At 42.0% G+C, this 12,812-nt stretch overlaps 1 protein-coding gene across 1 annotated transcript; it reads left to right on the forward strand.

The window, feature by feature from the left end:
* Positions 1-1,978: 1,978 nt before the first annotated feature.
* LOC120020145 (E3 ubiquitin-protein ligase RNF114-like) lies at positions 1,979-12,424 on the forward strand. Its single transcript, XM_038963617.1, has 6 exons — positions 1,979-2,352; positions 3,003-3,153; positions 3,309-3,415; positions 5,558-5,672; positions 10,839-10,946; positions 11,052-12,424. The coding sequence occupies exons 1-6, from the start codon at positions 2,216-2,218 to the stop codon at positions 11,115-11,117; spliced, it is 684 nt and encodes a 227-aa protein (XP_038819545.1). The 5' UTR covers positions 1,979-2,215; the 3' UTR covers positions 11,118-12,424.
* Positions 12,425-12,812: the final 388 nt, after the last annotated feature.

Below are 12,812 nucleotides of genomic sequence, written 5' to 3' on the forward strand. Positions count from 1 at the left end.
TAGCATAGACTTATAGATGACCTGGAGCCAGTGGGTCTGGCGATGAATATGTAGCGAGGGCCAGCCGACTAGAGCATACAGGTCGCAGTGGTGGGTGGTATAAGGTGATTTGGTAACAAAACGGATGGCACTGTGATAGACTGCATCCAGTTTGCTGAGTAGAGTATTGGAAGCTATTTTGTAAATGACATCGCCGAAGTCGAGGATCGGTAGGATAGTCAGTTTTACGAGATGATGTTTGGCAGCATGAGTGAAGGATGCTTTGTTGCGAAATAGGAAGCCGATTCTAGATTTAATTTAGGATTGGAGATGCTTAATGTGGGTCTGGAAGGAGAGTTTACAGTCTAACCAGACACCTAGGTATTTGTAGTTGTCCACATATTCTAGGTCAGAACCGTCCAGCATCGGACGGGCAGGTGCGGGCAGCGATCGGTTGAAGAGCATGCATTTAGTTTTACTTGCATTTAAGAGCTGTTGGAGGCCACGGAAGGAGAGTTGTATGGCATTGAAGTTCGTCTGGAGGTTAGTTAGCAGTGTCCAAAGAAGGGCCAGAAGTATACAGAATGGTGTCGTCTGCGTAGAGGTGGATCAGGGAATCACCCGCAGCAAGAGCAACATCATTGATGTATACAGAGAAGAGAGTCGGCCCGAGAATTGAACTCTGTGGCACCCCCACAGAGACTGCCAGAGGTCCGGACAACAGGCCCTCCGATTTGACACACTGAACTCTATCAGAGAAGTAGTTGGTGAACCAGGCGAGGCAGTCATTTAAGAAACCAAGGCTGTTGAGTCTGCAGATAAGAATGTGGTGATTGACAGAGTCGAAAACCTTGGCCAGGTCGATGAATACGGCTGCACAGTATTGTCTCTTATCGATGGCAGTTATGATATCGTTTAGGACCTTGAGCGTGGCTGAGGTGCACCCATGACCAGCTCGGAAGCCAGATTACATAGCGGAGAAGGTACGGTGGGGTTCGAAATGGTCGGTGATTTGTTTGTTAACTTGGCTTTCGAAGACCTTAGAAAGGTAGGGTAGGAACTTGATCTCCACTATAAAAAGCATCTAGACATTATTTAACATTTCTTTTAGACTAACATTTAGTTTTCAACAGTGGATATTTGTATAAACCTTGCTGTCTGTCTCCAACACTTGCTACATCAATTCAATTCAATTTTCAAATTCGATCTCTAGCTGTCCCGTAGAAATGAACATGTAGGAGTTGGGTAGGAGACAGACAGGCAGCGTTTCTCAGCCAGTCAAAATCATTTATCAGATGACATAATTTTAATGGATATATACAAAGACATGTCAATTTACAAAAGCTAAAACGAAACGAAGTGCAGCTAGTTTGCAGTCTTTACAGGTTCCGTGTTTGAAGTGATTGTGTTAGCTGTGTTTTCGGTTAGCTCTCCTGAACTACAGTGTCTTGACAAGAGAGCACATTTTCTATGCCAGGCGAAATTGCGCCTTATTAGCTCATTGTTATGGCTCTATCCAAATAAGTGTCACTAGCAAACAATGTAAACAAATGCAGCTACTGTTGTTATTCTTTTTGACTTGACTGTAAGTTAGCCGTAGTTGGCTAGCTAGCCAACAAGGGATACGAATGTTGCCAGCCAGTATGGCAATGGAACATTTAGAACGAACGACTGGGTCGCGTCCATAGATACAGAACAACAAGACTGAACGACTGGGTTGTGTCTCTAGCAACCCTAGATTTGTGTTGGGACTATATTTTGTGGAAGGATGAAATAGTATGAATAAATTAATCAAAATAACGTTAATGAAAATATGTCAATCATTATTTAAATATATTGGTAACCCGTTGTATAAAAGTTATAATTCCCTCGAAGCCGGTGTTTGGAGTATATATTGACACGGTTTGCCGGCACGACTTCTCTGGACTAACAACACCCGTGCCAATATATCCTGCAAACACTGGCTTCTCCGGCATTACCATTTAAGTACTGTACACACCCGTAGCAAAACAGTTTCGAAAAGGTTTTGCAACGGAAAAAGTTTTGCAACAAAAAGAGAGTTTCTATTGGAGAAATCCAGGAAGGTCCCGCCCTGTTTCGTTCCGTTTGTTTCTCTTTGGTTTCTAGTGAATACACCCCTGTTGAACACAGCTCAAGATGACCAAATCTGTCAAACTTCAACAGCGAAAAAAGCTAAGGATGCCCCTCCTTTTCACCACCCGACAGCGGAGAAGAAATGGCGATGCTAGGATCTTTTAGCTCCGCACAGCAGAATAAAAATATTTCTGGCGGCGACAGGGACGGGACAGAGTTCGTATGTCCGGTTTGTCTCGAGATTTTCGATAGCCCTGTCACAACACAATGTGGACATACGTGAGTATCTTTACACAAATATCTCATTTTGTCTATAAACGTTGCTAGCTAGACATCATCCAAGTTCAAGCTAACGAGCTGTCTGGCGTTAACCAGCAAGATACCTGTGTTGTGAGCTGGCTAGCTAAGGGATTGAACATGTATGTGATCCGGCAAGTTAACTACTGACAGGAAATCATATTTAACTTGCCATTTAATGTTTCCTTTTGGCTTTCAATGTTATATGTTGGTAATATATTTGCAAGTTCATAAATCTATGCTTTACTTTCAGTTTTGTTTACATCAAGAAATGGGCTTCAATTGAATTGTGGCCTTTGTAGTTAAATGATATTAGAAATGCATTCCGTAGATATGTAAAGAACTACAAAGCCCAATGTCCTCAGCGGACAGGTCTTTCGTTTGTATCAGGAAGTGAATTTATCAATAAAAACAATTCTACTCGTACCGTCCTCTAATTTCACATTTCACAAAGTAAAGAAAGCAATTGTCAGTCAGGAACATAGTGGTTCAATAATCAGCATCATTGTTTGGTTTTGTCATACCAGACGTCTAACTTTCGTTTTCCTTCTGTAATACGATGGCTATATGTTTGCTTTCATTTTAGCCTATGAATGACTTGCAACATCTCGATCTCCTTTCCCTCCACCCAGGTTTTGTCAAAGTTGTCTGCAGGAGTGCCTGCGGCCCCAGAAGCCAGTGTGTGCCGTTTGTAGGGCAGCACTGGGCCACTGGGCCAAAGCCACTGACCTAGAGGCCCTCATACACACCTCAATGGCGGCCTGCAAGGGCTGTGGAGCACAGGTGTGTGTGTCTAGCAGTTTGTCAGTTTGTAAAACTGTGTGAATAGTCAAAGGAATTAAGAGAAGTGAGTGAATGATCTATTATAAATGTGGATAAGTCTATGTTTTTAAATAAAGTGCACTAGCATTGATGCCTTGTGTTTTCTCGACTTTCAGGTGGGCCTGTCCCAGATGAGAGGCCACACGGCAGCATGCTCCAAGTACCAGGAGTATATTGAGGAGGGGGTCAGGACCACTGCCCAGACCCAGCCTAACATTATTGGGTGAGAAGTGGAGGGTGGTGGTACAGCAGCTTTGATATGCTGTGCAATTATCCATATATGGTCATAGTGTAATATTCTCTGCCTCTCCGTATGTGTTGATCAAATCATCTTTATAGGTTCTCAACTTTGTAATGGCTCTCAATATCCTAACGTATTTATTGACTGGTGGCTTTGACTTTTGCATAAACGCTGTGATTGGGTTTCATGGGAATGACACAAACCCAGAAGGGATCATGATTATATACAGTGAGGGAAAAAAGTATTTGATCCCCTGCTGATTTTGTACGTTTGCCCACTGACAAAGAAATGATCAGTCTATAATTTTAATGGTAGGTTTATTTGAACAGTGAGAGACAGAATAACAACAACAAAATCCAGAAAAAGCATGTTAAAAATGTTAGAAATTGATTTGCATTTTAATGAGGGAAATAAGTATTTGACCCCCTCTCAAACAGAAAGATTTCTGGCTCCCAGGTATCTTTTATACAGGTAACGAGCTGAGATTAGGAGCACACTCTTAAAGGGAGTGCTCCTAATCTCAGTTTGTTACCTGTATAAAAGACACCTGTCCACAGAAGCAATCAATCAATCCGATTCCAAACTCTCCACCATGGCCAAGACCAAAGAGCTCTCCAAGGATGTCAGGGACAAGACTGTAGACCTACACAAGGCTGGAATGGGCTACAAGACCATCGCCAAGCAGCTTGGTGAGAAGGTGACAACAGTTGGTGCGATTATTCGCAAATGGAAGAAACACAAAAGAACTGTCAATCTCCCTCAGCCTGGGGCTCATTGCAAGATCTCACCTCGTGGAGTTGCAATGATCATGAGAACGGTGAGGAATCAGCCCAGAACTACACGGGAGGATCTTGTCAATGATCTCAAGGCAGCTGGTGTAACGGATGTGAAATGGCTAGCTAGTTAGCGGTGGTGCGCGCTAATAGCGTTTCAATCGGTTACTTCACTCGCTTTGAGACCTTGAAGTAGTGGTTCCCCTTGCTCTGCAAGGGCCGCGGCTCTTGTGGAGCGATGGGTAACGATGCTTCGTGGGTGACTGTTGTTGATGTGTGCAGAGGGTCCCTGGTTCGCGCCCGGGTCGGGGCGAGGGGACGGACTAAAGTTAAACTGTTACACTGGGACCATAGTCACCAAGAAAACAATTGGTAACACACTACGCCGTGAAGGACTGAAATCCTGCAGCGCCCGCCAGGTCCCCCTGCTCAAGAAAGCACATATACATGCCCGTCTGAAGTTTGCCAATGAACATCTGAATGATTCAGAGGGCAACTGGGTGAAAGTGTTGTGGTCAGATGAGACCAAAATGGAGCTCTTTGGCATCAACTCAACTCGCCGTGTTTGGAGGAGGAGGAATGCTGCCTATGACCCCAAGAATACCATCCCCACCGTCAAACATGGAGGTGGAAACATTATGCTTTAGTGGTGTTTTTCTGCTAAGGGGACAGGACAACTTCACTGCATCAAAGGGACGATGGACGGGGCCATGTACCGTCAAATCTTGGGTGAGAACCTCCTTCCCTCAGCCAGGGCATTGAAAATGGGTCGTGGATGGGTATTCCAGCATGACAATGACCCAAAACACACGGCCAAGGCAACAAAGGAGTGGCTCAAGAAGAAGCACATTAAGGTCCTGGAGTGGCCTAGGCAGTCTCCAGACCTTGATCCCATAGAAAATCTGTGGAGGGAGCTGAAAGTTCTAGTTGCGAAACGTCAGCCTCGAAACCTTAATGACTTGGAGAAGAGGAGTGGGACAAAATCCCTCCTGAGATGTGTGCAAACCTGATGGCCAACTACAAGAAACGTCAGATCTCTGTGATTGCCAGCAAGGGTTTTGCCACCAAGTACTAAGTCATGTTTTGCAGAGGGGTCAAATACATATTTCCCTCATTAAAATGCAAATCAATATATAACATTTTTGACATGTGTTTTTGGGGATTTTGTTATTCTGTCTCTCACTGTTCAAATAAACCTACCATTAAAATTATAGACTGATAATTTCTTTGTCAGTTCAAAATCAGCAGGGGATCAAATACTTTTTTCCCTCACTGTAATACATACAAAAGAGGCACTATCTAAACATATCCAGTGACATGTCCTCATTCCACTTCTCCTGTGTCTCCCCAGCCCTATGCCGAACCGCTTCACTTTCTCATGCCCCTACTGTAACTACCAGAACCTGGACCAGGACGGCCTGGTGGAGCACTGCACTTCCCAGCATGCCCGGGACACGCGCCACGTGGTAAGGGGTCTTCAGTGAAACATGACTCGCCTGCCAATTAGTTTCCCTCAAGCATTTTTCATTCATTGTTTGAAATGTGAGGACAAAGATGGTGTGTTACTGTTAATGCATGCTATGTCTATGACGGCTTGCCTCAGCCAGGAGTGTAACATGAGATGTGGTTGCAGAGAGGGAGAGAAATAAGCATGAGCTTGACAGAAAGTCAAGAGGGGAAATTAAATGGGGATAGCTTGTAAAATCAGGTACTCGGGGCCCTGTGAGAGAGTGTGAAAGAGTATATTGCGCTGCTCCACTGTGCTCATCCGTCATTATGTACCTGCCACAGTGTTATGGTCATAGATAGCGGCTTCCAAGAAACACGGAGGAGGGAGGTGGTGGAGGTTGGAGGGTATGAGAATCTAGTTCTGTAACAGTGTTTCCGTTAGCCGGTAATTGACCCGTTAGCTGGTAATTGACGGTTTTTGGCTGATAAAAATACATAAACTTGTAAAGGTGCCAACTGGTACCGGCCCGTGACCTACTGAGAAGTGTTCAAGTATTTGTATATATTCATGGCATATCATCCCATCTTCAGGGTTAATCATCTTGGGTTGATTCAAACCAGGAACCTCTACAGCCATATACAGTGGTTGATTAAATAGTTTCCCCCCCTCATCAATACCCCATAATGACAAAGCAAAAACAGATTTAAAAAAAAAAATCTTTGCAAATGCATAAAAAAATCATAAACGGAAATATCACATTTTCGTAAATATTCAGACGCTTTACTCAGTACTTTGTTGAAGCACCTTCGGCAGCGATTACAGCCTCGAGTCTTCTTGGGTGTGACGCTATAAGCTTGGCACACCTGTATTTGGGAAGTTTCTCCCATTCTTCTCTGCAGATCCTCTCAAGCTCTGTCTGGTTGGATGAGGAGCATTGCTGCACAACTATTTTCAGGTAGCTCCAGAGATGTTCGATCAGGTTCAAGTCCGGGCTCTGGCTTGGCCACTCAAAGACATTCAGAGACTTGTCCCGAAGCCTTGTCTTGGCTGTGTGCTTAGGACCGATGTCCTGTTGGAAGGTGAACCTTCGCCCCAATCTGAGGTTTTGAGCGGTCTGGAGCGGGTTTTCATCAAGGATCTCGCTGTACTTTTCTCCGTTCATTTTTCTCTGAATCCTGACTAGTCGCCCACTCCCTACCGCTGAAAAACATCCCCACAGCATGATGCTGCCAGCACTATGCTTAGCCTTAGGGATGGTCCAAGGTTTCCTCCAGATGTGACTCTTAGCATTCAGGCCAAAGAGTTCAATATTGGTTTTGTCAGACCAGATAATTTTTGTTCTTATGGTCTGAGAGTCCTTTAGGTAAACTCCAAGCGGGCTGTCTTGTTTCTTTTACTGAGGAGTGGCTTCCGTCTGGACACTCTATCATAAAGGCCTGATTGTTGGAGTGCTGCAGACATGGTTGTCCTTCTGGAAGGTTCTCCCATCTCCACAGAGCAACTTTGGAACTCTGTCAGAGTGACTATCGGGTTCTTGGTCACCTCCCTGACCACAGTCCTTCACCCCCCGATTGCTCAGTTTTTCCGGGCGGCCAAAGTTGTAAAAACATCAAGAATGATCAATGGAAACAGGATGCACCTGAGCTCAGTTTCGGGTCTCATAGCAAAGGGTCAGAATACTTATGTAAATAAGGTAGTTTTGTTTATTTTTAAATAACCTGTTTTCACTTTTTCACTATGGGGTGTTGTGTGTAGATTGATGAGGAAAACTATTAATTTAATGCATTTTAGAATAAGGCTGTAATGTAACAAAATGTGGGAAAAATGAAGGGGTCTGAATACTTTCCGAATGCACTGTATCCAATAGTCTTATATCAATTTAGCCATTGAACAAATGTTTAATACGACGGCTAAATACACCTACTTCTAACATTAGATAACTAATTAAACATTGCTATAACTTACTCAATACCACTGATTATTTTACCAGACTCCCAACATTTTCCTTTCTTTCTCTGCCACCAAATGTGACCAACCACCTTGATTCGGTTTTATGTAGCAACATTTGATATGGTATTTTTTACATTGGATAAAAGTAGAGACTCCGACCTAGAAAATGATATATCATACACTACAGTTGAGGAACAATGGGGAAAGTAATTCTGCTTTGAACATTAATAAACTTTTGCTGAACTCACTTTTGAGAAAATGGCCTTTCAATGTTTTGGTACACCTACTGGAGAGTTCTTCTTTGTCGACACCCATTTAGTATCATTCACACCCTTTTAAGCCTTAGCCCCACCCATCTCTTTAAGGATTCACATGTGAGGTCATGTGCTAAACAAAGTAGTTTAGCAAATAACCAAAGATTTCAAGACTAAAAGTGGTAAGTAGTAGCCTACAATAAGGAAGAACTATATCCTAATCTGACTTCTGTGCCGGTTATGTTGTTCTGGTAAACACACAGTATATCAAATCTAAGTTTGTCACATGCACAAGATACAGAAGGTGTGAACGGTGAAATGGTTGATATCAAAAACAAAGTGTCCAGATAAAAATATTTTATAAATATTAGATGATGCTTTTCTGACACACTTGTCTAAATTGATGGGTCATGTGAAGGAAATCCTATAACCACCCACCAGCCATATCGAGCTAAGTGGATGGGTTATTGTTCTACACATGTTCATGAAATACAATAGATCGCCGTATTCACACCTGGCTAACTTGATGGGTCATGTAATCATCTGGCAAAGTGGAGTCTTTTGTTCAGGTAGGTAAACAATGAACCGGCATAATCCCAACTCATACTACTACCAATACAAACATTGTCATAGCTTTAGTATTAATCTGCAGGTAGCTAAAGACATCACTTTTTTCCAACTGATCTGTCAATAGCGCCTGCTAAATTCAGGGCATCAATGTTGTTGAGAAAAGAAACAAAACTTTTTGTAGTTCTCGATGGCTATTGTGATATCTTTCAAAATGATGTGGTCGAAAGGAAAATAAACACATAATGACCAGCTCACGTTATAGACAGAAGCATGCTACATGGCAGACCAATCCAAACTCATCTCCGGTCTTTTTCCGTGTCTAAACCAACTAGGCTTGTAATTTAACAATTTTATTTGTATTTACGGATGGAATACAAGTTTGTTATTAAAGCACATGAAAGTTCCCGTGTTCCAGAAGGCATTTCTGCACTCTGTGTATTCTGTCACTCAGCTGCTTCAGCACAGGGAAACCCATCTTCATCTTTAATTTTCTGGATTTTTCTAGGTCGCACAGCAAGATATTTACCAGCAATTTAGAGCAGACTGAAATGTCTTGTGTCGACTTGAGCTAGCAAACATTAGCTAGCTAGGTTAGCTAATAAAACTTGCAGTAATTCAATTGGCTAGCAATAAAGATACTTATATATAAGTCCAGGTGCCTACCCAACAGTTGCTGAAAATATTATTCCACTTCACAGCCGCTTCAAGAAGATATTTACTAAAATAGTCAGCATGAGGTTGGCGCCTGAAACTGATCATTTGAATCTACAGTATGCATAAGTTATTACTGTAAAGAAAGTGTTATACAGAGTAATTTTTACAAGAGGCTTCCAATTACAGTTAATACCAGTATTTTCTGATATTTTACCCATAATACAGTGCAATCTACAGAATTTATGTTGGCTTACCTGAAGATGTCATGATTGTTTGTGTCAATTGAGTGGCCATTGTTTTGTAAACTCTGCCATGACGTGCTGCAACAGTAGGCCTAACAGCAGGAACATCGCTAAAACTGGAAAATACCCCAAAATATAATGTTACGGGGCCCCTTAGTTGTTTATTAACCATTATTTGACAAGGTATAGTATATTGAGAAACATCTCTTGTACACAAAGGACCCAGGGAAGAGTTGCATGGTAGAGGATAAGAGAAGATATTTAAAAGCTAGGAATAATGAATAGTTTGCCATTTTTATGTATTTTTTTGCTAGAAAAAGTTGGAGACCCCTGCTCTAATCTAATGCCTGGTTGAGTAGCTATCGTAAATGCTAAAAACAGTGCAAATCAAACTAGCTAGCTACTGTACCAAGGCTGAAGGCACAGACAAGAAAAAAATTAAGTGACAGGATAGAGGGAGACGTGCAAGGAGCCAAGGTTCACCTGATGGGCTATTATTCCTTTACCTTGCATAGCTCAATAGGCTATGCATCAAAGTAGCCTATTTTGCATTGATAAGCAAATATATTCTCAGCGACTGTTCAAACAATATTGTAGCCTTATTAGAATCCCCCCAAAATGTATTTTCTTTAGAAGGAAGGCTATTTAAATTCCAGGCTATTAGTTAACAGCTACGAGATGTGTGCTTTTTCTCCACTTCCAAAACATGACATTCTAATTTTAGCTGATATGGGAGTGAATACATTGAAGTAGCTGATCAGACTGGGATAACTCTGTAGGTTACACTGGCAAGTAGAACAATAGTTGATCAGACTGGGATAACGCTGTAGGTTACACTGGCAAGTAGAACAATATTTGACAGGGCATATTATTTTATTATAAAATCGGGCTATTTCGAAATGGGAAGATAATCACTTAAACTTCAATATTGCTGTCTTGTTTTAGCTTGACATTAAATAAGCACCCTACATTCAAACAGCATATTAAACTGGGATAATGTTGTAAATTACACTGGCAAGTTAAGAATATTATTTAATTCTAATTCAGATTATTTCACATGTGGGAAACTAAATGGCTAGCTTGCTTACTGTTTTTAGCCAGCAAGCTGCTAGCGGAGTATCCTACAGCCAACTGGCAGGCATAACATGTGGTAATGTAAAACAAACCTAGCATCACCTTCTGTATGGTGGCTATTCAGGGGTCTAAGAACACTGTGGAGAGTATCATGTTACAAAATGTGCCCATTACTACAAAACATGTCTCCACCCCAAAACCAGGCATAGCTCTACGCACCTTTAGCTTTCATGGGACCCCATTCAAAAGGGTTTCTATTGGGATAAGGCCAGTAGAAATCTGGCTGGACATTTTGACGGCGTGAGTGTGCATGTTTATTGCTGCTTTAACAGTGTGTGATGTTTTGTCTATTACTGCTTTATGTTACTTGTGAAGGCAAGCTAAAAGCCCATCTGTGTCCACAGATGAACACAGAAGTTATTTTCTGTTGTCTTGCAGGTGTGTCCTATCTGTGCCTCTATGCCTTGGGGGGACCCCAACTACAGGAGCGCTGACTTCTTCCAGCACCTAAAGATTAGACACACCTTCTCTTATGACACCTTTGTGGTACGTGAGCCTTAAGACACAGTGGTCACAATTCAGTTATTGTTTTCGGGACCTCCTTTAAAAAAAAATCGTATTTATTAATGCCTTGCTTTTCCTTCTCTCCAGGACTACTCCACAGACGAACACACTATGATCCAGGAGGCTCTACAACGCTCCCTCATGGAGAACTGAGGTGGTGTCTGTCTTGAGGAAGGAGGAAAAGGTGGCTTTGAGGGAAAATAGAATTGCACTGCACCATCCTTGAACTGGGCTAGTGGTGTAACCATAGGAAAAAGATTAGTAAGGGTGGGTGGCAACTTCCTGACTGCATAACCAGGAAGCTTTGAGGCCTACCAAGCAACTCCTCTTATCACTTTACAAATTATCATTCAAACATAAATAAAACAATACAAGTTAAACAAATAGCTCATGTGCTTTCTGGTATAGAAGTGGAGTGATGTCCCTGTATCTCTCTCCAAAGAAGTGTTGTGTTGTTAGACCGTTCATAAATCTGCTGAATCATAATTATTTGATCTGTTCATTGTTAGTATTGTCATCTAGGCCTACTCTACCTGAGACTTCCAAAGTGATTTGTTTTCTACTGTTATGACTTGATTCTGCAATAAGAGGTTTTAACCACTAGGTGGCTACCTTTTTCCAACAAAATGCGACGATAACATAGAGGACTCCTCTTTCTATCTCTATCTGTGCCATTTTAGAATCTGACAGCATGGGCAGTGCCTTTTTTGAGGCTTCCATTTTGAAAGTAGTCAGTTTTCTTCTTCACGATTGGCTGATCCCTCCTGATGAATCAGTTGGACATGACTCCAACAGGGTCACCAGGAAGGATTGGCCGATGAAGTTGGAAGTCCCACCCAGTTGACTATATTAAAATGGTGGAAGACCTTAATGGCACTGCCATGCTAATGCGGCCGTTTGGCCACTAAAGTCCTCTGTCATTCCCTATAGGTGAGACATTGCTCTTCAATGCAAGAAATCATTGTAAAGTGTAAACTGCCAGTAACTATTATTCCGGGAGGAATGCGTGGATAAGATGTGTACTCCAAGATGAATTACTTCTGCTGATGAGAATAGATGTGTTCCCTGTAGTTTGACATTGTTTACTCACAGCTGTTTTTATCTTAATACCAAATCATTTCTGGGTAACAATTAAGTACCTTACTGTGATTGTTTTCAATTAAAATGGTCAAAAATGGCTTCTTAGCAAAGAGCAATTTCAAGCAAGAATTTTCCTAGGACTGTCGGAGTGGGGAGGGGAAAACTAGCTGGGTTTGGCAGAGAGGATCGAAGGCTCTAACTTATTGGTTTATTAACTAATTTACCGCCTGGTGGTGTCACCAGGCAGGCCAAAACTCCTCCCACCAAAACAGGCTGCAATTTCAGGTGGTCTTTTCAAACTGCTCTTTCACTGAATCATTTTCACAATATTATTCCAAGCTGGAGATATATAAAACATGAAAATCAAGTTTTTGACTGCACCAAGCTAGTGTGTTTGTCTTTTTTCCTGTATACTTCTTGATTTTCTCCAAAGTAGAGACATGGGTCTTGTGTGTGCCTTGGAGACCGCACTTGTGAGAGACGATGCTGGTGGAGGCTCCAGTCTAAGTGTTGGACTTCCATGCATGTGTCAAAGGAGCCCTATTATTTGAATGTGGCATCCCTCTGTGTAACCTTTCATGGTTTCCGATGCGCATGCTACACCCTCTTGCTGGTAGATGACGTTCATTTGAGAATCTAATTTATATAGCATTGATAAGTTAAGATATTAAATAAGAACCTAATACAGCCAGACAGTATATATGTTGTTTATAATTGGACAATTGGATTTGATGCACTGCTATGTGCTCCCTGTAGGCTGTAGTTACC

The sequence above is a fragment of the Salvelinus namaycush genome, chromosome 25 (genome assembly GCF_016432855.1).
Source record: "Salvelinus namaycush isolate Seneca chromosome 25, SaNama_1.0, whole genome shotgun sequence".
NCBI lineage: Eukaryota > Metazoa > Chordata > Actinopteri > Salmoniformes > Salmonidae > Salvelinus > Salvelinus namaycush.

Bases quoted from the DNA above. Each gene is read 5' to 3' on its own strand.
- LOC120020145 (XM_038963617.1), top strand. From the start codon at position 2,216: ATGGCGATGCTAGGATCTTTTAGCTCCGCACAGCAGAATAAAAATATT. The intron at 3,416-5,557 runs GTGAGAAGTGGA...GTGTCTCCCCAG, and splicing joins ACCCAGCCTAACATTATTGG to CCCTATGCCGAACCGCTTCA. The intron at 5,673-10,838 runs GTAAGGGGTCTT...GTTGTCTTGCAG, and splicing joins CCCGGGACACGCGCCACGTG to GTGTGTCCTATCTGTGCCTC.